At 41.8% G+C, this 26,302-nt stretch overlaps 1 protein-coding gene across 1 annotated transcript in view; it reads right to left on the bottom strand.

Moving 5' to 3' along the window:
• Positions 1–16,896, bottom strand: part of TP53BP2 (tumor protein p53 binding protein 2) — a 49,270-nt gene extending 32,374 nt beyond the window's left edge. Inside the window, exon 1 of the mRNA XM_057382099.1 lies at positions 16,666–16,896. Coding sequence (XP_057238082.1) covers positions 16,666–16,692 — 27 coding nt within the window. The 5' untranslated portion in view covers positions 16,693–16,896. The remainder of the gene's footprint in view (positions 1–16,665) is intronic.
• Positions 16,897–26,302: the final 9,406 nt, after the last annotated feature.

The raw sequence follows: 26,302 nt of genomic DNA, 5'->3' as shown, positions 1-26,302 counted from the left end.
AAAAAAAAAAAAAAAAAAAAAAAAAAAAAAAAAAAAAAAAAAAAAAAAAAAAAAAAAGGGAAGACAAATCTCAGACCTTGTACTTTTTAAAAACATAGAATGAAAGCAAATATTGAAATATCTCACAATTTCATCATGCCTTTAATCAGGGTTTTTGCCTCTAGATTTTTAGTAACTGAGTTCTAGGCCCAGCATACAGAACAAGTATTTTTTAAACAGGACACAGATTCCTAAGATCTAAACTAAAGATTTAGTTTAAGATCTAAAGTAAGTAAGATCTAAACTAAAAGATTTCCTTCCCTCTTCCCAGCCCAAAGACATGCTCACTGTAAGTACTGAAAAGCTTTAAAATATAAAAGCACTGCAGTACTCCGGCAATGTTGGGAGAAACCAGGAATGTTGTGTACCTACTGAAGCTAAAATCACATCACAGATTTCAGCTGACTGCTTCAGCTTAGAAAATAGAAGTTTGCAGTTATGGAGCCATCAAATGAGGCAGTTCGATCGGCTGCACCAAGGGCATCAAAGAGATGCCCAAGGTCACACGAGCTAAAGCAAGKGAGAGTTTTTGCAAGGAAGACTGCAGTGCTTGACTTACAAACAACTGGAGAAAAAAGAAGACTACTGAACATAAAGGACTTCATGTCTCAAAAAAGCCTGCAAATTAAGAYACAAGTAAAATTTGTAACAACACACAATATATTGGTGTGAAGTACAACTTTGAGTCCACTCAGCCTGAAATGTATCACTGTGTTTCAACTCATTTATGAATGAGTCCAAATACAGCCACTAAGTCAGGATTGTAACATACCCAGGAACAGGAAGAGAACATAGTAACAAAAACCAAACACGAGGACAGAAGAGGGAGTCAATTAAACAAAATCACAGGCCATTTTATAATCCTCCATCTCTCTTCYGTACATCAGACCCAAATAGCCTTGTATTTGCCTACTAATCTGACCCATTCATTACTGTGCTCACCAATGGAACCATTTCAYACTATTACACCAATATTAAATACAAGTCTCAACATCTGCAAATGCATTTTCAACTGAAAGTAAAATATTTAAGAATGGCTAGCTCTACAAAAGTGCCAGGCTATGACCACACTAAATTTTGACTCCTGTTTTCTTTTGTCACACAAAAGAAAAATTTAAAAAGAAAAAGAAGCTAAAACCATGAGAGATAGCTTTCAAACATTAACCTGAGCAAGCACATGCCTTATAATTTACATCCGTCCAACAAGAYATCATTTCACATCAAAGGCCTTGCATCACTCTTCTCTGTAGATCAGAAGGCCTCAATATTTGATTAAAGGGGGGAAAAATAGAAATGCAATTTACTCTTCAGCTTTGCTGATGTTTCTGCAAGGATCAGACTTCTCTTACCTTTAGTTGTTATAAAGCTGATGTCACACATCTTAAGCATTAAAAGAGTGTTAAATTCAACACTTTCTAACTAATATACTAATAACATTCAATYATACAGGATGAAAGTATTCAGATGAACATTCTGCTATGGTGCATGATGCAAATTAAAATACATTTAATTAAATCCTGAAGCTACCTGAACTTAAAGGATGCACTTTCCCCCTCCCCAGGTTTCTAGTGAAAGATTAATTCAGGTGATAAAATGTCARCAATGGACAATAATCAACAAACTTATAAAACATAATCGAGAATATATTAAAAAAAAAAACTTAACCCTGGTTTTCACTATTGTCTGAATTCCTAACTTTATAGAGGCTTCCTGCACAGCATGCACTATACAATACAAACCGTGGCATCTATTCACACAGTATTCTTCATCTTCAGAGCCCTTTATGWCCAGGAAGTCATGACACAAGCAAGCAGTTTACTCCTTTACAGACAGGGAAATTGTCTCTGCTGTTGCTGCCTTGTATGCCTCAATCTCATTATTTGATAGCCAAACAAGCATACTGCKTCTAGAAAACATGATTAATTTTGTTACCTGGCATCAGAGTTAATAACATAATTCTGMACCACATTCTGTATTAGCCGCATTTCAGACTGAAACCTAATCCCTTCAAGCACTCATTACCTGAGTTGAAGGTTTTTGTATTTCCACAACACAGCTAATGGTCTTAGCTTGCGTAACAAATTTTCTTAGCTCTCATTTTTAAGGAGGCATTAAAACCCGCTTTTTAGGTCTTTTCAAACRTAAATAGTTTTAAGGTTCTATGAATTTACATCCTGAACTAAAATGTCATTTTAGAAGTTATAGTTAGCTGAAAAACTAGCAACACAGACATTTTAGAATTAATAAACTATCACATTTCAAGTAAAGAAATGTGACAGAAATGAGAATTAACTGTTTTCACCCACAGTTTAAATTACAWCTAAATCTTCCCTGATAAATACAAAACCCCTCTATACAAAGAGTTTTAAATTTAAGCCTTGCATCTTACCTAGTGGGAACAATGATGCTGCACCTTCCCAGATGGCCACAAAGAAATCAGAGGCTAAAACAAATATTTTTGCTGACTAGATGCAACTTACTAAACAACAGAAGACAGCCTGCATAACAGCACATTTTCCTGTTCCGATAAGCAGTGTTCAGAGCTAGTAATAAGCAGTGTTCAGAGCCCAATAACAGAGTAATTAAGTGATTCTTCTGCATGAAGTTCCTCAGAACCTGCAAACAGTCCTGCAGCAGGCAACATCCTCACTTATTGTGCCTAAAGATTAAGGTAAGCAAAAGATTAAGGTAAGCAAAGATAATAATAGACTTACTAGAAGACAGGCACACAGGATGACTGCTATGCCTGATCCTTTTCATATTCAGCTGTTCAATAAGGGTTCAACAGAAATGCAGAGTGAAGTTTAGCATTTGCCTCCAGCCACACCCAAACACATGGAGCTCAGCTCTTGCCATCTTGCCCTCCGCACACACTACTTCGTTTATTTTGCACTGGCTTTGGGCCATAAATATGAGAAAGGAAGTTATGATGCAAGGTAGGTGGAGTACAGTGGGAAGCACCATGGGATTGTTCAGATTATTCCCAGCCTATATAAAGCACAGCCTGTTTCCCTTTCAATTGTATCACAGCAGAACACAAGACAGAGCCTTTACTCTCAATGGCACAGTAGTTTCTACTTGTACAGATTATTTTTAAGATAAGTTTGTTGTGCATTTGTATTTTATCTATTGTAAAAATGTCAATTTTTTCCAGGACTTAAATACAAYTTACATCTATGTGCACTTTTAGGAGGGGTTGGAGAAAATGAGCTGGAAGCAGCAAAGAGGAAGCTTTCCCCCTTTTTTTTTTCTCCTCTTATCCTTACTGTAGAGAGAACAGAATGAAAGCCATCTGCTTATGGTATTTGCTAGTTCAATTGGGCRAAGGCTATAGCACAAATGCCACATTACATCTTACAATCAAGCATCTGAATCATCATTATGGGAATCTGAAGAGCTGCAAGAGAAACAGCCCGAGTTCTGGCCAAGCATTGTTGCTGTCTGAAATTAATGGATGGAGGTTTGCTCTCATTCTACTTCATGGACTGCAACCTCAACAAGAGAACTCAGCACTGCAGTTCAGACTTACTAATGAGGAATATGCAATCACAGTCTTCCTGCCAAACCTTGTAGAAAACCATCATCTTAGATTAGCAATTTTGATTTTGTGAAGTCTATCAGGCATAAYTCAGGCCTAGAAAACAGAAGATTCCTGACCTACATCTCCCCTCTTTCAACTGAGTAATTATGCATGTAGTCTTTAAGAGAGCTTTCCAAACAAATACTTTTACTTTAAACSCAAGTTACGCTGTCCAACTTGACATTTTTCTTCAGGCATTTTCATACACAAGAAAGCAGAAGTCCTCCCACAAGCCAGACACCAGGAAGGTCTATGTAAATGAAGCTCACTATTTCGGATGAACACCCAGCACAGGAGCAACGTAACTCCCCACTAGTTGGCTGAGCTACAACATACCACACAAAGCAAGAAAATCTCAAAAAAATTGGCTTTTAAAGTYACCTATACTTTTGCACTGCAAGTACCTATTGCAACATCAGAATTTAGTAGGAAAAAAAGAATAATCTAAAAGTTKGTAGTGGGTTGACCCTGGCTGGATGCTAAGTACCTACCAAAGCCTCTCTATCACTTCCCTCTGCAACTGGATGGGGGAGARAAAATATAATGAAGGATTCATAGGTCGAGATAAGAAGCCAGAGATCACTCCCTACATAACATCACAGGCAGAATTTACTCAAATTAGAGATATTAATTGAATTTATCAGTAAAAAATCAGAACAGGATAACAAGAAGTACAGTAAGACCTTCTCTCCACCTTTCCAGTTCTAGCTCTTCCCTGTCAGCAGTGCAGGGAGATGGGAATGGGGATTATGGTCAGCTGCTGCTGCTGCTCAGGGAGAGGAGACCTTCCCCCACCTCAGTGACGAATCCCTCACATGGAAGATAGTTCTCCAAGAACTTCTCCAGTGTGAGTCTATCCCAGGGGCAAMAGTTCTCCACAAACTGCTACACTGTGGGTCACTCTTCCACAGCATGCAGTGCTTCAGGCACAGCCTGCTCCAAGATGGATCTGCCACAGGGTCACAAGTCTTACCAGGAAACCTGCTCCAGTATGGATTCCTCTCTCCACAGGTCTGGAGGTACCTTCCAGGAGCCTATTCCAACATGGGTACCCCAGGGGTTTGGAGCCCATTCACAGGCTCCTCTCAGGCATCCCCCTGCTCCAGAGTAGGTCTCCTCCAGGGGCTGCACAGGTGGATCTCTGCATCCTCATGGTCCTACATGGGGTGCAGAAGAGCAGCTGCCTCACCATGGCCTTTGCCACAGGCTGCAGGGGAACCTCAACTCCTGTGCCTGGATCACCTCCTGCCCCTCCTGCAGTGACATTGGTGTCTGCAGAGCTGTTCCTCTCACACATGCTCACTCTGCTCTTCTCCAGCCATAATTACATCTGCCATATCTTTTTTTWGTTTCTTYCTAAATACATTATCCCAGAGGTGTTGCCACCATTTCTAATTGGCCCAGCCTTGGCCAGTGGTGGGTCTATCTTGGAGCTGGCTGCAAATGGTTCTGCTGAACATGGAAGAAACTTCCAGCAGAAGCCTTGTAGTTCTTCCCACCACAACCTGGCCATGCAAAGCTAAAAGCCAAACAAACTGGCCTGTAAGATACATAAAATAGCTTGGTTTCAGTAACATGTAGGAAACCACAGCCTTKTACTGAGCACCCACATTTGCCAACGCATCATGTATAGCTCATTCTACTCAGACCTGAATCCACACTWGGATTTGCACCAATGTAGTTAAACAACTGCAGAAACTCAAGAGTAAACAAACCCTGAATATATTCTTCATACTATATCACACAGCAGCATATTCACAAATCCCTTAACACTGCCATCTGTGTATCTCCTCTGCGACAACACATTCCTTCCCACCCCCAAATATTCTTTCCCTTTGTCCCCAAACCCTTCCTCATGGCTCTTTGCAGACACTGCAGCACTGTTGCGCACTTTACCATAAACTCCTGCATGCTGACTGTCAAGAAAGCAAGCCTACACATGGTGTTTGGGCTTGTACTGTTGGTGTCCTACTTGCAACTTGCTCCTCCTCCTGGAGCAAGCAAAGGAGAATCGGATCTTTGGAGGCTTGCCCCTTCAGGCAGACTCTGCCTCCTCTTCTGCATTCAGCACCAAGTTACGAATGTTTCACACATAAGGAGAACAAAATTAATGTTATTTTCAGGCAGATAAAAAATTATGCCATGTAATTCTTACAAGAGATACATACTATGGAAAAAGGGAACAGTCTAACTCATACAACACAATCACAGGGGGTTCCAGTTGCTCCTCCTCCCATTCTTCAGTGTGACAACATGGGCTGCTCCTAATGAGCCTAAAGCCAAGACAACATCCAGGCATAGAGTGGGGTTATGAACTCAAGCTTAAGACTGAATCATCTCAATTTTCCAGACTGAATCATCTCAATTTTCCGTACTTGAGTCAAACCCAGAAGTCTTTGCACAAAAAAAAAAAAAAATAAAAAAAAAAAAAAAAAAAAATTAAAAAAAAAAAAGGCAGTAATAACTACATAAAGGGACATAAAAAAGAAAAATAAGCTGCTCTTGCTGCTCTAGAGCTTAAATAAGCTGCTCTTGCTGCTCTAGAGCTTTGCATACCCCACATTGGGAACAAGCGTTATCATTCTCTCAGCCTCCCTACATAGCCAGAGACCAAAAAAGGGCCACATTAAGTGCTCCCTGTTGGGACTTGGGAGAACTGGACATCTTAAGGTAGTGCCTTAAAACGCAGGTACTTTCTCACAATGAAAAGAAACCCCAGTATTTTTCCTGGTAATGAAAAGAGACTTTGTACAAGACAAGACACTTCCTGGAGAAAAGCAAAAGTAGATGTGCATCAAGGATGAAAGCATATCTAACACCACCTACTCCTAAACAACACAGACTACCACAGTAATCTGGCACCTGTCCCACCCACATCACACCTCCCACTGCCTRAGACACCAACTCTTTCTGCCTCTAAAACCACTCCTTTTCTGCTCTTTCAGYCAATGCATAACAATCTCACCAATAAAAAGACAATCAACATTCAAACCAGGAAGCAACCCCACCTCAGCCCACCAGAAAACACAAGGTAAACCCACATTTATCATACAGCAAGTGCCTACCCATACATTAAGCAAATTTATTACTTAAATTCTGTGTAGTGATACCACAGTGCTGTGCTGGTGGGAGCACCCATGGGGGAGGCAGAGTATGGAATCAGAAGAGAGGCTGGTTTTTCTTTTAGACTCAATGAATCTAAGACAGTAAAGAAAAAAAAGAGCAAGAAAGTAGAAGGTTTGTGATATAACAGCAACACAAAACAAATCATGTAGCAAGTCAGAAAGAAAAAGAATAGAACAACATTTACTCCCAACCCAGTAACGTCACAGAGCTCACTGACAAACACTTTGAAAATACATCATATTAGTCACTCCTCCAGGAAAACAGCTGTCAAAACCTGTGTCCTACCTCCATAAAACAGCTCTATGACCAAACCAAAACACTCATGACACGTGCACAGGTAGGTCAGAGGCCACACCACTTCTGGCACGTGTAACAATGACATATTTAACCACACAGGTAATTCCAGTGTGGGAAAAGTCACAGGATACTGTTTGGGCTGTTGTGTGATGCAGGCTGACCAGTCTGGTACCCTAAAATGTCTTATCACAATGTGAAATTCAGAGGCATTTTAGCACACCACAGACTGGGTTGACATCTTTATGCTGYAAGCCCAGAATGTGCTATTCAGCCATCTAACTTCAGGACAAGCAAAAACCAAACCAACCCAAAGTAGGAAATTCAAGAGCACACAGCACAACAGTTTGTTTACTGCTTTGAAAGCCACCTCTGCTCCGATAYATTTGTTGTTACAAGGTAGAGACTTCCTTGTTACACCTTATGAATATCACCAGAATAAATTACATGTTTTTGTTAACCCAACTTAATCCTTGCAGCAAGTGAGAATACACAAAGATGATGGAGAAATTCCCCTGTACTACCAATTCTGAAGACAACACGGAACTAGGGAGAGGATAAGGTATCATCTGACTGCTCCAGCTCAGCCAGCCTAAATGGTGAGCTGAGGCACAGCATAGTMTTCCCAAACTCACCCCTTATTTCTGACTGCACAGCCACATGGCAAATCACTTCCACCATTCAAGTCTTTTAGTTCCTTTTTGCCTTTTATGCAGGCGCATTTCCTACAAACCATCACTCAATCCCTTACTAAATTCAAGGGGAAGCTACAAAACACATGGGGCTTTGGGTGTGGACAGAAACCAAAGAAACAAGACCATCCATTTGAGCAGCATCCTATTATTAATTTAATTAGATGTAATGTCACACCACACCTATGCAGAAGGGTAGCTCTTCCCAATTCACCACCAGCTCTGGGTGGGTACACACTCCTGCTGCATAGGAATGACCTTCACTTGTCACATCCAGGTGACTGCCAAGACACAGGGCATTGCAGGCAACCAACACAGCCACCAGCCACACCAAAGCCACATGAAATGCCTGTGCTTGGTGATCACACCTATTTGACAAGAGCTGATATTATTATTATTCAAAGCCACAAAGGAGGAGTTTTGTCCAACCACTTCCGGGCTGCAAACACACAGGAAGTCATTARTAGCTAAAGCAACACCTATTCAGTYGGCACAGAGGACACATTGAGCATTTGCAACAAAACAAGTGGATCTTTTTTGTTATTTTGCATGTTAAAAGGGACCAGTGGGGCTAGTCCAACAAAGGAAATGATGGATGGCCAAACAGCAAATCACTTTACAGTAACAGGATATGTAAAACCACAGCAGAACTAGTAAGGAGTACTCTTCAGTCAGCCCATTAGCCCAAGCACCCTGCTTGATCCAACCTTTGCTCCTGTGAGGTGGAGCTCTACACACTTTAACATGCATCAGGAACATTCAGCCACTCCAGCAGACGCTGCAGAAGGATGGCAGATTGCAGAGCTGATCACTGTCTGACAGGTTTTATTTAAGTGCTGCTCACTCCTCAGAGCTCTTYCCCGGCAATAACAGGCTCTATGCAGACACCCCAGCTGAGAAGTAAAGGGAGAACAGTTCAGCAGGGCAAGGCAGCAGAGCTTGCTGGGTGGCTTTTGGCTTTTCAAGGTGTCACCAAAGTCATGACAGTGAACAAGATGGTGTTGTACAGAATGGTGGCTATTTAGGTGATGTCATACCTATTTTAAATGAATTAAACAGAGTTTAAACAAATAACATTCATATTATGCCAGGCTCTTCTTGCTTCAAGAGCTTCAGAAGTTGCCCCTTTCAGCCTGGTACTGCTTGGCTGCTCATTCCACTTCCCTGGAGGTAGAAAATTTCTTCTCTTAGCCAATACTGCTAAATACTATTTGTAAGAGAAGTACCCTAAGTAACGATGTATTTTTGTGCAACGCTGGTCAATCACGCTCCAGAAGGGCTCTGTGAGCAAGACCTACAGACAATAGCAGAGGGACAACAGTGCAGAGGCAAGAAACACAGAGTGCTGTTTCCATGGCTTCCCTGCACAAACCTTTAGCTGTAGTAGAACGTGCTTTCAAAAGGCTGAAACATAGAGAGTGACTATTGCTGATAAAGAGGCTACAGAGCAGCGTGACAGGCCAGCAAYGCTGTTCAGGAATACAGCCTGGACATGAACCAGGCAGAGCCCCTTTGCCACCTTTGGTATTTCACGGGAGAGCTTCCTGGCATTCTCCAGAGGTCTGGTTCATTTTGCCTGGTCCCTTGCACTCTCATGAGCCTTTCACGACTCAGTGACACCTYCCTCCCTCTATTAAAGCCAGAAATCAGTCACTCCCCGCCATGTCAGCTCCTCTTGRACACTTGATTATGTTGAGACCAGAGAAGCACTAGCAAATTCTAGGAATACCATCCTTTAGAGAKTCTTCCCTGGCCTAGGATGGCCAAAGATGGCAAGGAAGGGTTTCATTTGCCTGGAAGAGTCAAGCAAGAGCTAACAAWTCTTTGCATGGTTCAGATACTGAGCTGGGTAGGATTCTACATTCAGAGCAACAAATACTTATGTGGGATGGAACGTAGAGTGAAAAAAGATCTCTGCACACAGTTAACAAATAGAGGAAAAAGTGCACTAGACAAGCCACCGCCCTCAGGCAGCGGGGAAATAAGCAAGTTATAATTGTACAGGGTATGACAGAAACAGCTGAGTAAGACACCAACGCTACAGGGAGTAAAAACYCTCCTGCAGATTCACATGATTTGATAGCCCATCCAGTTTGCACAACTTCAGCTTGGTCCAGCAAACTAAGGAACAGGAGGGYGAGATCCCTGTGTCTTGCTGAAGAGGCTTGTGGCTACTGAAACTCAAGAACATGACAGTCACTTTGTAAAAGGTCAAGCCTCCACACCCTGAGAGGATACTCTACACCAGTGCTTGTGTGTAGTCTTCCTTGTTCACATACAGACTGCTGCTACACTGGAATTACTGTGGTTTGGTGCAGAACAGAGATCAAATGGGGCAAAAATTACACCATTAAAAAAGAACCCACTAAAGAAAATTTTAAAAAGTAAAAAAAGAAAAAAAAAAGTTTAAAAAGTAAAAGAGAAAAATACTGTTTTATTTTTTAAATTACAGAAGGAAAATTAAGGGAAGGAAACCACACAATTTCAGAGACTCTCCCTTAGCTTCCAATTCAACGAAACAATAGGATTTAACACTCTAATGAAATGAGGAAAACTAGTAATCCAAGCTTAAATCTTAATTACTCTTTAAGCAGTTAAGTTTGACAAAATAGAAGTATCAAATGACAAGAAAAATCTCCTAACTCACTCTTCAACAACAAAAAAAACCCAAAAAAMMMAMMAAAAAAAAAAMCATATGCTACTTCTTATCCAAGATACACCATCAAGAGTGAAATAAGAACATTTATTTTATATACTTGTAAAGGATTTGTGAAGAAGCATCTCTTTCGGGGTCCATTCTCAAACATGGAATACACTGAACTACCACCAAAGTTCTCATTTGTGTTTAACGCTAGAAGTCATTTAAACACGCACATTGGGTATGACAGACCTGTATTCCAGTTGCACCACAGTGTACCAGCTGGTTTGACTTTACAGGGCCCCCACATCCCAGGCTGAACTCACTGCATGACCTCTAACAAATGGCTTGACCTCCCTGCAGCTTCTGCTCACTTTATTCAATGTTATGATCCATAGCAGTTTGCATTTTACAGATCAAATATTTGATATGGAGTAACTCAAAATAATAATGCCAGAAYCTTTCAAGTCAGCTTCCCATCAATTCTGTGGGAATGTGTCCATGTTTTTATGTGAGTTTGGGTATTATAACCCAGGCAAATTGCAGATAAAGGCTTTTAAATCAATTTTATTATCTAGAGAACCACACAGAATGTGTGATAACTGCAGTACAAGTTTCATTTCAAGATGTCTATGCTTTACTTTGCAGAAGGATGAAATGAAGACATGAGTAGAACTTTTTAAAAAGCCAAAACCCTAGAAAAAAGCACAAAGTTTTCCCCTAATCCTCCTTTTTAAAACRAACACCAGTAAAAGGCAGGTCACTGCACACAGCCATCTATCAAGGGTTCACATCATATCAAGACCTGGAAGCCTCACAGCAGCATAGAAGAAATTGGTACAGAAACTGTTACCAGCTCAGTAACAAAATTCTTGATATTAATGCCACAGGAAAAAAAACAAAACAAAACAAAACAAAAAAAAAACCCAAAAAAAAACAAAAACAAAGGGTTCATCCTCAGACACCAGCGAATTCAACATCCACACAATACCATTCCTATGGTGAAATAACCCATGGGGACACATGCATGACTAACCCTAAACAGCAGCAGCAAGATCCTGAATATTAATGATTAACTAAATGCAAACAGTGGAGTGAAGACAAGTTTGTGCCCTTTAACACATCAGAGTCACAGTTGCTTTTCTGTCCCCAATTCACTCACTTCCCTCTCCATGAACATTTATCCCCACCTACAGCAAGTTATCTAACGCTGTTTTAAACAATATTTCAGATCTTCCATGTTRCACAGAAAAGTCTGAAACCTCTAAACCAGTTAAGCAGTAGTCACTAAGATAATTAAACACCCTTCACACAATGTCCAGGATTTCTGGTGASCTTTGCAGAGAGTATCATCTGGCTRTTTGGGAACTGAAGATCAAMAAGACTTGGCCTGACTCACAAGTGACTMACTGAGAGAAACCAGGCCTCCAGATAGTAAAACTGAGGGCAAAGAGAAGTTTTATCTGCTCATTACCCCTGAATAGGAGCATCCTCCAGTTTCCGGAGTACTAAGTAAGTTTTTGCATTTCACAAGACGGTGAAAGCCCACAGATTAAAAGGATCTAGGTGTTCYTTTGTTATCAGTGGGCACACACACAAGGGAGCAAGAAGTCGTTCTTCAGCCATGCCACCAAGCCACGGGAGGCAGCTTGAGTCAGTCTTCTCAGGGTTACCCGACTCTTTCTCCAGGGAGGCTGTGTGGCAGCAAGGCACAACTCTGCACATAATTAAACAAGCTCAATAACACACACAGTGGGAGAGAAGCAGAGTCCCCAAGGCAGGCTGCTAACAAGGACAGTGGCTRGACAAATGGAGCACTTTCAAGACTGTTTCTTCATCAATAATTTGAAAGGAATGCTAGGCACACTGCCATCTCACTAGTTTATTCTGTGGAAATAACCTTTGTACCTGCCTCTTTTAAAGTCCAACTGACTTGCATGTAAATTAATCCCACAAAGCAGATTTGCTCACTAACAATGCGGAGATCCCACCAAACAACACTAAGAAGGRGACAAAACAAAATTCCCTGAATTATCCATTCATCCCAAACCTCATGATCACGTATCAGCTGTCGATACTGTAAATGCAGGAGCCCCACGAGGCACTCAGACCCTAAACTGCTCAATAGATCAGAAGAGGCATAATTAGCTATTCCCATACTCTCCACAGCTTGATCTGGTATGAATCTGGAATATTGCCTTTCCCCTCATTTCTGATAAAAGCCACACAAAGAAACAAAGATATTTAACATACTGCTGTGTAATATAACACAAATTGCAGCTAGAGTGCGAAAATATTAAAAAGGACATCTGAGAAATTAAACACACTTAAAACTRTTCCTGATACAACTGTTCATTGGACAGAAAAAAAAAGATGTTATAATGACATTAAGCAAAGGGAGGGGGAAAAGAAGCACCCTGGGGACCTTAAGGCAGTGTTCTCTATTATGCCTAACAACRGGTCAGTCTGTAAGTGAAGTGCAAGAGGTTTGAGAAGTTTAGAGCTAATAAATTTTAGGTGATTGTTTTGCTGTGCTTTATTTAGCATTCTAGACAAAACACTTGAATACCGAATACCATATTAAACTGTTTGAATATAATATTAAAACTTTTAARTGATTGACATTAAGTGGACATTCAGTTAAAAGAACACTTAATAAACTAAATCATCCAATCAGATAAAGATACGCAGCACATTCTTTGAAGAGTTCACAGTCCGAAACCCTAATCATGCACCGAAATCCATGAAAGGGGACAAGGAAAACAGTGTCAATGACTGATAAACCTGATCAGAGCTTAAATAATTAAAAAACCACAGGAAAGAGGGCTGAGATCCTACAGTTCGTTTACTGCACTCAAACTCTGCTGGGGGTCAGTTTGTTTATAAACTTACAGCTGCTCATCTTACAAAATGCAAGACATTCATTTCTGCTAAAAGCTTTTCAGTTAAGCTACTAGAAAAGCATTTCCTAWGAAAACTGCGAAAGACAGGCTACTACTAGACTATTTCAATAAATCAGAATCCATATGGCAGTTCCAATTAACTGCCTAATGGAACAAGCAAAACAGCTTTAATTGCAGACGTTTTCTTTAAAGGCAAAAGATACACATATCCACAAATTAGTGAGCATTCTGCAATGAAAACATGTACTTTAAGTGCTTAGTGGATGTGACAACTCCAAAAAGATCACTTGGGACAAGATGTTAAACAGACTTTAAGAAGGAAAACACTACTCCTTCGGTATTAAAGTTGCAGCATTACACTTGAAAGCATAGCTTAACTCGATTAGAAAAGAACACATCATTATCACGAACTTAKGTTCCAGAAATTTCAGTCATTTCTGATAATAGGAGGCAAAATTTATTAAGGAATTAAAGTGCTCTCCAGTTTGCCAAGTTAGACCCTAACAATATAGCTGTGTGTCTAGATCCATCCTGACTTCAAGGAGGCCCCAGTAACCAATGCACATAAATTCAAACTGAAAAGTTAACCCTTATTTAGATCAAAAGGATTTGATCTAAAAAGTTCACCGGGCATTAAAGGGTAGCTCAATCTACCACGTCCCACTATCTGACAGAAAAATACCCCAAACATTTATCCAGCATGCATAATGACCCAAATTATTTCTCAATACATGCTCCTTTTAAGGTAATAATGCAAAATTAAAGGAGAGATACCAATTATGCTGGGGAAAAATATGCTATTTTAGAAAGTGTTTCCAGCTTTTCACTACTTAACAGTACCAGTCACACTCCCACAAGCCTTCACAGATGAAAGGTGAGACAACCTCACACAGCTTGCCAGCGTTAACCCTGTTATTACCTTCATCAGTACAGCTACACACAAATTACTTCTTAGTACACCCTCGTGCWGACTTTCAATCACATTGTCTTGACATATGGTTGCAGCAGCAGTTTAGCTCCTATCTGTCATTACAAGGAAAACATTCCCGTTTCAGGGTAGTCTCCCAAGAGCACGAGTAGTTACGCTGTTACAGCAATTTCCCAGCTTTTCCCTGGCAGCTGCTCAGAGGTGAATTCCTGGCTGGGCTCATGTTGCCTGTATTTCCCACTTGGGGAACAAACTGTGTTGTTTAATCCTTTGCCCACGCTCTCTTCTGGAGCACAGGAGATGGACCTGGAGCTGAGAGTTAAAAAACATACACAGACRATTTGTAGGGTGGAGAAARGAAAGAGACTTCTTAAACTTTAAGTAACATTTCGTAGATGATTTGGGGCCAGCCTACTACTTCTCATTCAAACAACACASAAAAAGATACTGAAGTCTATGAACACTTCATTACTGAATAAATAAAAGAGCCCTCATATCCTGCTCCCTTCTTTCTTCACATCCTCCTTCTCTGCCAATCTCAAACTTTTAATTTTTTGGTGAAAAGAGAAATGAGGGTTTTGGGTTTTTTTTTTTTTTTAATTAACTAAAAGACAATGAGGAAATCTGAAGAAAAGCTTTTTAATCTGAATTAAAAGTTCTAATACACATAATASTTACATTTTTAATTCCTTAAGCCACTTGCAACCCTTACAAATCTTTCATTATTCACAGTAAATACRTGAAAAGGCTGTATTCATCCTTTTATTTACGTGTTAAAAACCAGAATCACTAATGAGTTGAGTCATCAGCCAAAGAGAAGTCTGAGCCACCGGGGCAATGCATAGTCTGGAACTTGTCACCTGCAAATGATGATGGAATAAGACTGCGCCTGTTTGTTTCCTTCTTTGAACTCAGTGACAAGGAACTCACCAGCAACAGCATCTCCAGGAGATTTCACTGATATATGAGGGTACTTACCTAGCTCAGTTTTGACATGGATTGAATTAACACCTTATTATATTTACTGCTTGCTTTTTTAAGTTTTTATAGGCAGACAACACCATTGTTGCACAACACATCGGCTATTTAATCTAGTTGGGCTCATATTCTGTCTGTTCCTCCCTCATTAGCTACAGCAATCGTCACCCAGCCTTCTCTAGTGTTCTTTGAGATCAAATTATCGCTCATTATTTCCTCCTAATTGCAGAGGAAGAACCTCACACCTATAGCAAAACAAGTTTTCCTGAAACACCCACATCCCTCCAGYATGGATTCCTAGTCTCACCTTTCAGTATACCTCCTTTTTTTCTTGCTTCAGTCAGTTCCTCAAAGAGTTAAACTAGAAATAATCTTTAATACAAGAGTGCTGTTGAAAGAATCACCTATGCGTGCAAAGCTACTCGGCAAGACAGGCCACATCGCCCGGGGGAGGATGGCAGAGAGAACACTTTAAAGCACCCTCAACTCGGACGACATAGGTATTAAGCTTGCCGGGATTCTCTGTACATACTCCCGTCTCTCAGAACAGAATATGGATTTCATGGGGCATCCCTGCTGGTAAACCCAGGTATGTAGTGGCAGGTGTACTTTCAAAGGAAACTATTTTACGTCACCACTTTCATATATAATGTGCTGAAACTAAGGAAAGGCTGCTGGGCTTTGCTTTCATCGCTTTCATCCAACCTCAGCTGACAAAAACGGTGTAGTTTTAAAAATCATGTTAAAACTCCTTAGAGAAGACGGTGCTCCCCGTGTCTTTTAAAAATGTTGAAACAGTCACCTCTCAGAGCCGGGCAGGTTTAGCACACACCGCCGCCAGCAGCTCCCGAAACTCTCCCGGCCGAGGTCAGGAATACCTGCCCCCAAGAACTCCTAAGCACTCTGAACCGTAAACAACATGGACACCATCTTCCTCTGGGAGCCCGAGMACTCCAAAACAAAGCCACCCCCACCCCTCAGAAGCAGCACGGCTCAACCAACTTTAAGAACTTCGGGCCATTAAAAAAAMYMAAMCMAAAMMAAMMAAAMMAAAAAAMMAMCMAAAMSRAAAAARAAGAAGAAAGTAGGACYCAGAYGAAGTGCCCGTTTAGCCCGCAGGARYGGRRCGAGCAGCCCTGSCGGGGAAGCCTTATTCCCTGCGAGCGCGACGAAGGAAAAGCCCCGGGCGCTGCGGGCCCCCCTCCACCCCGCGCTGCTGCCGGGGCCCCCCGGCCCTGGCTCGGCTCCAGCGGGCCCGTCTAACAAGTTGATCCCGGCKTGAAAGAGGAAGAAAAGGAAAACCTGGGAGGGGGAGGGGAAGCCCCTGYGCGGCCGCGGAGCCCGGGCTGAGCCGGGGAAGGCGGGCAGGGAATGCCGAAGGGAAGGAGGGTCGCCTCCCGCCTCCCACCTCCCTCCACGTCCGCAGGATCCATTTTCCCTCCCGGTGCCCCGCTCCAACTTTCCGCTCGCCGCGGCCCGGGACTCACCGGCATCATCTTGGATCCGAACCGCATGGGGGCGGCCGGTGCCGGCCCCGCCGCCCGGAGCGGGGAGCGACGGCCCGGGGGGGAGGGGCTGCGCTGCCGCCGGGACGACCTGTTGCGGGAGACGCCCGGCTCAACCCAGCGGCACCACCCGCTCTCTGCTTTGTTCCCACCGGGAGCCACTCTCCCACCACCACCTACCACCCCCGGCTCCGCTCCGAAACTAACCCCGGCCCGGCGAGGAGGAGCCGCCGCGCCCCGCCCGCCGCCCACCCCCGGGAGGGGCCGGCCCCGCCTCCTGCCCYCGCCGAGGGTGCCGGCCCGGAGTTCCACGAGAGAGGTCAGACTGCCCGGGGCGGGGGCTGTGACAATACGAGATTCGTGGGAGTCCCCACGGGTCACCTCCTCCTTCACACCGCTCCGAAACGCGCCGGTTTCGGGGCCCCACGGAGGCAGGGGCACACGCTGGCCGGTCCTCCCAGGATCGGCAGCGGGGAAGCGCCGGCGGGAAGCCACTGGCCAAGGTCAGGCTTCAATAGCAGAGATACCCTAGCCTGATCCGCGCATCCCTGCCGTCCCTACCGCCTCAGACGGTCAATCCTACAGATCCCTTCCAGCACCTCGTGTACGTAGTAATGGAGCATGCCTGCCCAAGGCACATTTTCGTTTTTTATTTTTGGTTGGACCTGGTGAGTCCATCAAGTCGGACTTCATTGAGATGACAAAGTCTTAGTTGGGCTGCCCAAAAAACATCCCCACAAATCTTATGTACCCACTTAAGAAGTCGAGGGAAGAAGTTTTCCCTTCCGTGGGCGAGTGTGCAGGACAYCCATTTCAAACCCAGGCACTTTGGTAGCAKCACTTCAAAAGCTCACGCAAGGCTYGGAAGAAAAGTATATTMAATCAGCACCGTTACAGGGCTCTCTCGGCAGGAAAAACAGCTCCATCTGTTTTTCCTACTCGTATTAAAATCTTCGCAGTAATTAGGAAGGATGAAMGCGRAGAGGATTAGAAGTTCCCAGATGAAGGAAGAGCAAAACCCGAACCTAATTGGTATACAAACATCTCTTTTTCTAAAACTGTAAAGAAACTTTGAGAGCATTGATAACCCCCACCCCCAGGAACCCCTASGCTGTAAGCARGCATTGTTTGACACWATAGTGATGCAGCGSGGGGGACGGGGATAAAACCCCGGCYGAGGCAGACCGCGTGTGCCCGTAGGTGTTTGTCCCGATACCGGGGCCGCTCCCGCATGCTTCCCTSCCGCGCCCCTCCCCGCGCTCCGCACCCCGGCACCAGGGCCGGCCAATGAGGAGCTGCTGCTGCCGGCATGACGTCACCTCCCCCGCCGCCCATTGGGCGTCTCGCGAACACAGCGCGGTGTCTCCCGGCAACGCCGTGACGTCACGGCTCCGCCCCGTAAACCCTCGCGCCCCGGCCCCGTCCCGAGCGGCGGCTCCCGTTGTCCCGGCGGAAATCCCGCGTTTCCAGCGGGGTCACTGCCTTGTCCCCACTCACTTGTTTGACTTAAGGATGGGAAACGCCCCGCTGAACGGCGGGCAAAGCGCCACACCGCTGTTCCCGCCACGCCGCGCCCACCGGCGCGCTCCCAAACCCCGCGGATATCTCACCGGCAGAGTGGATCTGTGAATTCCAGTTCTTTCCCCATTTGCGCCTGTTCCGATTCGCTTCCCCACTGCCCGCATGCTTGGGTCAACCTACGCGCAAAAGGTTTATAAAGCCAATTTTCATTCGGTAGTTTTTTTTTAAACTGACACCTTAGATTTACCTTACAGGATAAAAATGTTACAGGTCAAAGCACATGGCAGTGGARAACCGAAATTCTTAGAATCGCAGAGTAATAGAATCACTGAGTTTGGAAAAGGTCACTGAGATCGTTGAGTTCAATCATTAACCCAACAGTGCCACGTCTGCCACCAAACCATGTCCCTAAGCATCATATCTACATGTCGTCTGAACACTTCTAAGGACGGCAACTCCCACACTTTCCTGGGCAGATTTCCAGTACCTGAGTATCCTTTCAATCAACACATTTTTCCTAATATCCAACATAAGCGTCTCCTCATGCAATTTGGGAGAAAAGGTCGACTCCCACCTGGCTACAACCTCCTTTCAGGCAGTTGAAGAGAAATTAAGATCCCTCCAACCACTCTTTTCTCAGGACTAAACAACTCTCAGTCGCAGCTCAGAAGCCCCGGTGCTCCAGACTCTTCACCAGTTCTGTTGTACCTTTTTGGACACACTCCAGCCAACGATTCTGCAAATCCCTTCTGAATTTTTAGAAGCATCTAGCTGGTAAGGGATAAAAGGAGGAGTATGATCTTTTAATGTACTCCCTAAATACAGACACAAATTATTTGTGATAAGAATTAGAATATTAAAATAACAATCTTAAGCCTACAAAATACACCAGGAAATGGTTAGGTAAAAATCAAGTAGAAAAGGTGTTTCAGATGAGTGAATGTGCAAGGTAGCTGTATTTTGCAAGCACATGCCTCTTGTTGGTCAATCCACAGAAATCTCTTCTGGTTCAAATTCTAACTTTGACATCTTCCACACAAAACTACAAYCCCATCCCTGCTACGGAAATGAAGCTCCAAGGGGTGCACCTATTTATTTCCAGTTCTGTCCAGGCTCTGTGACTCATACACTGCAATGAAGGCTCTCAGTGCCATCTGGTCTCACACTTTAGATCCCAGCTCCTCTCCAGCAGAAGGGACAGCGCCGGCCAGGTTGGCAGGTAACATGGGGCCAAAACCACTTGTACCYGTGCCTGTCTCAGCAGCAGTGCTTGTCCTCCCTACAGCTCCTCACATTCCTRCCTCTCACAGCAACTCAGACATGATTTCACTAGATAAGCATGGAATTAATTTCTCACACTGGGTTATTAATTACAGGAAAGATTTTTTGATTTATGAGCAGAAAGTGGATGGTTCCCCGACACGGGCAGAAATATGTGAGTGTTTCTGASCATAGGTTCAATCTCCAGAGTGGCAACAGTTGGAGATAACTGAGTCATGCACAGGASCATTGGCAAGGGGCAGCAGTTCCCAGTCCTGCATACACAGAGCTATCAGAAAAAGGAGATCCACAGGATCTGGAGCCAATGGCACAGACAGCTGAAGCTCTGCACCTCTTCCCTGGTTCCCACTATTTTTGGCCACCTAAACAGAGCATGCTGCACTTGACTAAGACCACATGCAGTTCCCTAGAAGTAATCAGAGCAAGAGTTCAGGGGAAGTAGATACTCATGGAATGGCTTGAAAAGTATCCAAGAAAAGGAAAAAAAAATGTCCACCAAACCGCTAAATAGAAATGTAATGGAATCATTCTTCTTTTCACAGGAATCTGCAGTAAAGACATTACAAACAGTCTTAGTAATGATAATAGTAGAAATAAATAGCATCATTTTTTCTTGTCATCAGTCTTGCCATGCAATGAGATCAATAGAAGGGGGCTGGAAAAACACTGCTGTATTTCATGCCTTCAGTATACTGCTTAGAACTCAGAATCCTCTTAATTCCTTCAGTACTATACCTAAGCAATTTCGACAGTAACTTTACATCTCTGCTCTACCAGACTCCCTAAAACTGCCTCCAGACCCCTTTTACAGTCCTGACAAAATTAGGAGGATKATCAGGTAATATCTCTTTTGCAATAACTTGTAAGAATTTAAAGGGGAAAAAAAGCTCTACCTGTCAGTTGTTTTTAACAAACCCTTTAATTCTTCAGCAAAAAACTGCACGTGATTCTTAAACTGTTTCTAGGACAGTACTTTCAGAAGGCTTCTGTCAGAAATAAGACAGCAGCATCAATAGAAGAGGTACAGGAGGGCAGCTGGGTTAGATTTGCTGTCCACTGCCACCTACTGTTAAAACKCCACCAAGTCAAACTTGGGAGCTCTAATTCCCGAAGGATATCATTTAAGAGCCCAGAAGGAAGGAAAAAACTTTGGAATTGAAATTGCTGTGGAGTAAAGAAAAAAAAAAACAACAAAAAAGGAACATGTCGAGAGAATTGCTCATCTAAACTCATCGGGCTGTGGCACAACAACTTCACAAGTTTGGATTCTTTCCAGCAATGTTGAAATTCTGGCACCTAATTTATRCAGCTAGTCTCCAGCTCAAAGTAAGTTTTTTTCCAGGCAGTGATTCAAAGCAAAGGCCTTGATTAGTCTATGTTGTCAAACTTCCTCACAAAGAGGAAAAAGTAGCTAAAGAAAAGAAAACMAATGGTTTAACACTTTCAGCACCCTCACAGAGTTCTGATAATCCCCTAGCTGCTCTCTTGTTGTTGTCAGATTAATTTCCACTATTTAATGCTGCATTCCTACTATTTAATTTGTTTTTAAAAYCTCAGATAACRGACCTTACASCAGAAATATTTTTGGRGAACTTGTGCAGYAATGACTGARTCTATCTCCCAGCTGGAAAATAAAKTTCCCTYGTTCATAGAACCATAGAATCATTAAGGTCAGAAAARAGCTCATATATCATCAAGTCAAACTATTAACCCAGCATTGCTGGGTCCTTCACCAAACCATATCACTACAAACCATTTTTGAACACTTCAAAGGCAGGGATTCCATCACTTTCCAGGGCAGCCTGTTCCAGTGCATGACCATGTTCCAAAGTCTGCAGGTAACATTTATGAAATCTATAAAGAAATTTGCTAACAACATTAGCTAGGAAACCCCACGTTATTCAAGTGGCTGCTTCCAAAGCAAAAGCTTTTGGTCTATGCCACATTCAAAGCACTACATCAAGAAGCATTAAGTGAAAGTACATTTTAAATTAAGACACAGTGGCTTGCCACAACTTCTGTCAGCCCAATTCTCTTAGTGTAAAGTTTTCTTGGACACTGAGGAGTGATACAGTAGATACACCTTCCTCCAGGAGATAAGCCACTTCTCCCTAAACTTGTGTCTGACAGCTGAAATGAGCCTCTTCAGCTGTAATCCCTTTAGGGAGTTTCTCACATCAGTGCATGCTTAATGCAGAACATCATCAGCCCCCTGCTGGGATGGTTTGTGTTTTGTTGTCAGAGCAAGACCATTTTGGTTGTGATGTATATTTCCTTACTCACACACAGATTAAATTGATTTAAAATCTAAACAAATAACTGTATTCTGTCACATTCYTATGCCACAGCTGAAACAAACCCTAGACTTTCCCAACACGAAGAACAGCTSAGTTACATTTACCTCACTCAGAGGCATGAGAGCCAGTGCTTTGCTTCGTGATAGCACTTACTAGTACGAAAATTAAATATAAACTTCATTGATCACTGTATGGAGGAGCTGGTCATGCATCTAAACAACTGCATGAGACAACAGAGGCTCAGACTCTGTAACTTTAGTTAAAAATTATTCCTTGCTTAACTTGCATCCTCTCTGTAAACTAACCCCACTATCTAAGCTGTGAGAGTCCCACAGGGACTCACTGCACAAAGTACATAACCATGTTACTCAGTAAACTAATAACTGTACTTAGCCAGCAGTACTCAGAAAATATTTCAGAAATTTGCACCAATTTTGCTGCAACCTATTCAGGTCTTAAGCTGATCATTTAAATACAGTTTCAAAGGATGATTCTCTAAAAACAGAAAGTGTCATTAGTATCACAAGCATCACTCACTTTAAACAGAAGCCTTCAATTTATTCCAGATCAACYAGGAATTATTTAACTTCAGTAAACTAAAGCTCCTCCAACTTCTCAAGTTTCCTCCTGGAAGAAAATTCTAATTTCCTTGCTCAAAATTCTATGTAATTTAAATTCAGTGTGGGTTTTTTTTCCCCTCACAGGTAATTTAATAACCAGCCAGMTAAAGCAAGTCTGCACTGTGTCTCAAAAAGAGGAGAAATAAACTTCCTCTTTCATTAGTCTGCAGCATCTTTCAACAAAATGTAGGCTGGCACATATTAGTGTTTTGTATGCATCACACACAGCTACCATTCTTCTCAATAACTAAATTATATTCACTACACTCATTGTAGATCCCCGTCAATTTATCTGAGCACAGACCCTGACAGAAGACCCTCTGTAAAAAAAAAAAGTCTGTTTAGGGCTTTTACAGCAATTTTGGAAAGCTGTATCTGCCTGCAGCCATTCATCCAGCCCCATAAAGGAGCTGGCTGGTGAGGAAAAACAGGAAGGAACTCAAAAACATGCTCATCAAGCACAAGCTGTTGGAAACAAAAATTCTGTGATCAAAATCCCATTCCTTACCAGAAACTTTAAGACACTGATTAGCCACAGTGAGGCTAAACCTTCATCCCAGCTGGATGTTTGGAGAACGTGAAGAGTTAAATGAACATTGCAATTTTACTGTTGCCTCATCCCTATAACTCAGCTGCCAAGAAGCTTGACTTAGCTCATGCTAGCAGTCCCTCTGGAGTCAGGAGAGAATGAAACAAGAAGGATTTCAGAAAACACAAAATTATTTCAAGATCATGCCCCAAATGATTTCTTTTTTTGTAAAGTAACTGCAGGACTGAACAGACCATGTCTTTGTAAACTTCTTCTCATGGTTAATTTATCTGTTTTCTTTGCACCTTCTCACACAGAGCTATAGTMCTGTGCCTCAGYATATCAAACTCTGCTTGAGATAACTCTGGYGTACAAGGGGACATCAAAAGTATTGGTGCACTTTGTTGTGTCTGTGATACTTCAAGCTGAACTGATGAGACAGAGAGTGATGACTTTGCTGAATTATCACTATCATAGTATAAATATGTGGAACTTACATCAAAACTGAGCCCTTCCTAATGGTGAAAACTCATTCTGTGTCCAAGGGCTTGCAACCATCCTACAAGAGAATAATACAGAGAATTAGCAAAGGTCATGTTAGCCAGTGAAAAACCTCTTAATTTTTTATCTAATCTTGTTCACTAAGGTTACTTTTGAGTACAGCTGTATGAGGATGTGTACAACATGCWAACAGTACCAGATTCTGCAGCCCTCTCTCAGGGGAGGTATTCTGACTACAAGAAAATAAAAGGGTATTTGTCTGAACCTTTGTCCTTTTTATCCCTCAAGTACATCAGTTTACCTGATTTGTAATTAATTATTAGTAGTATATAATTAACATACTCTGGGTCTACAAACCCCAGTTTTCCTGTGGATTTGAAAATACTTTATGTTAAATATTTTCTTGAAATTTGAAACAGCGAAACATGTTTGATGAAAGCTTGACTGTGCAACATACCTGGCCTACAAAAACTAGTCAAGATTAGTCTGGTTGCCACACTTGGTTCAGAAATACCTACAGAGGCTGTATTTTCTATCCTGCTGTCTTCTACTTGTTCTTCTTTTGCTTCTACCTCTCATTTCTCMTGGAACATCATATTCTTCTGCCTCTCAACTTCAACATATGATTACTGTCAGATACCTAATATACAGTATTACAAGTAAATTCAGAAGTAGATTTAATACCAGTAGATTTACTGATAGTTTCTCAACCAGTTTGTTATGCAATATGTAGCACTACTGGGTCCAAAACTGATTAAACTGCAAAGAATCCAGTTAAATATTTATACTGATTTAATTAAACTGGGATTACATTCATATCTGAAGCTGACTCCATACCACAATATTCATTCATTTATCTATTAAAGGATTAAAAGTTTCAGCTGCAAAAGATTAATCTGTTCAAATTTACACTCCTGTCTGTTTTTATTAAGAACATTCTCAAAGGAAATTTAAATATTACTTTTTTCCATTTTTAATGCCTTTCACTAGAAGATCTTTAAGCAAGAATGATTTTACTCTRCCTTAGTGTCCAGCAGCCTGAATGAAAATATAGCTGTGTGAACAGACCAGACTTCTTTCAAACTTAGCACCTCTTAAAAAAATCCCTAATATCCATAAAGTGAGCAAACTGCTGCTGCCCCTGAGAAGAAAACATGTCATGTGGGAAAGCCTTTTTTATTTTTCTATTCATTACACTAACTTAATAAAACAAATCTGTTCTCCTCCCACCCAACTTCTGCTCTTACCCTCAGTTTTTGAGCATGGTACTCCTCTTTGCTTCAATATTCCTCATCAACATGAGTGTTCTTGGCCTACTTACACACTTTCCTTCACCTCCAACCCCTGCTGCTAAATTTTTTCCCCACTTCCATCTTCCCAGATGTCTGCCTGCTAGCTCCTGCTTCTGCTCTTCTCTTTCTACCCTTCCTTGAATTTCTTCTTGATTCTCAGATTTCATAGATACAACTTGACTTGTATTTGAGCCAGGTTCCTTCCTCTTCATCACAGTTCTTGGTGTTGCTTGCTTCCACACAAAGCCCAAACAAAACATTCCACATAATTTCAGTAAAAATTCAGAGATCTTGCTGACCTGAATGCACCCCACTCCAATCAGTTGGGAGSACAATAAGTAGTCCATAATATGGACACATCCAAATTTCATCCCCCCCAAACACTATTTGGATTTTTGCATTAAAGAAGKGAAAAAATTAATTTCCCCTAACATTTTCTAGTGAGTAATTGAGAAGTTAAAAAAAATCAGTCTAACTATATTTATAATTATAAATATATTTATATTATACATATTATATATGTATTATTATTATACATATATTTATAATTCTAACATGGTAAAATCAAAACTATAGCCATTTCATTTAAGGCTGTTTGAAGACAATACATGACATGTAAATGCAAATATAATCTACATAACTTTATTTCATCCCTTTCAGAAAGTATTCTCAAGTTGTCTGGCGTCACAGTATCCCAAAATAACTGAAAAGTTCATCCATTGGAGAGTCTGTAATGGGAGTTTTGTGAAAGTGCGTGAGAACTGTGTTTTTCCAAATTAATGCAAAGTGATGCATGCCTAGAAAAATGACACCAGATACACTGTAGAAGGATGTGAGTCAGAAGTGGGAAGGCAGCAGAATTACCCTACTTACTAAAATAGACTTATTAACTATTAAGCTATTTGTATAGTTGTAGTTAGTATAAAATATACATTGTTCATTGTATTTATTCTGTTTGGTGATGTGATAAACATACAGAACATACAGCTTATATTTATTAAACATAGAGCTGTTTCTAACAAACTGAAATTGTTCAAATTATATGGCTTAAAAAAAAAAAAACCCAAAAAATATTCTTGAAGGAATGTGAAATCTTATATGTTTARGTAGGATGAAAACCCCACTTCCTTTTAAAGCATTAACATACTGCCAGCCCAAACTTCAYGTGCCAAGTCATAAGTTCATAAAAAATTCTCCTGAGCATGTTTTAAACTGCTGATGATGCATGTGCAAGGAGATTCAGGTCTGAAAATCATGCACAAGAATAAAACCCTTGTTACAAGAYAGCAGCATTGATGAGTTGGGGAGGGAGCAAAACAGATCCATACAAGGCATGCAGTGTTCTGCTTCCAAAAAGGAAATATTAATTTCAGCTCACATTTTTGGAGTGCCATTAGGATGACACACATAAAGCCTTACTCTTGCATTTGCCCTACTCCCAAGTTAATTCTTTTCCAGTTGCTTTTTTTTTTTTTTTTTAAGGAAGAGGTTGCAGATGAGTTTCCGAGGAGCGGAGAGAGTGAAAGAAATGGGTTAAGATAAAACTTCAAAGAGAGGAAGCATGGCTGAAAAGTAATG

Source organism: Malurus melanocephalus, unplaced genomic scaffold, assembly GCF_030028575.1.
Source record: "Malurus melanocephalus ecotype Western Australia unplaced genomic scaffold, MMel_1.1 scaffold_549, whole genome shotgun sequence".
Taxonomy (NCBI): Eukaryota; Metazoa; Chordata; class Aves; order Passeriformes; family Maluridae; genus Malurus; species Malurus melanocephalus.
This window is presented reverse-complemented; position numbering and strand designations above follow the sequence as displayed.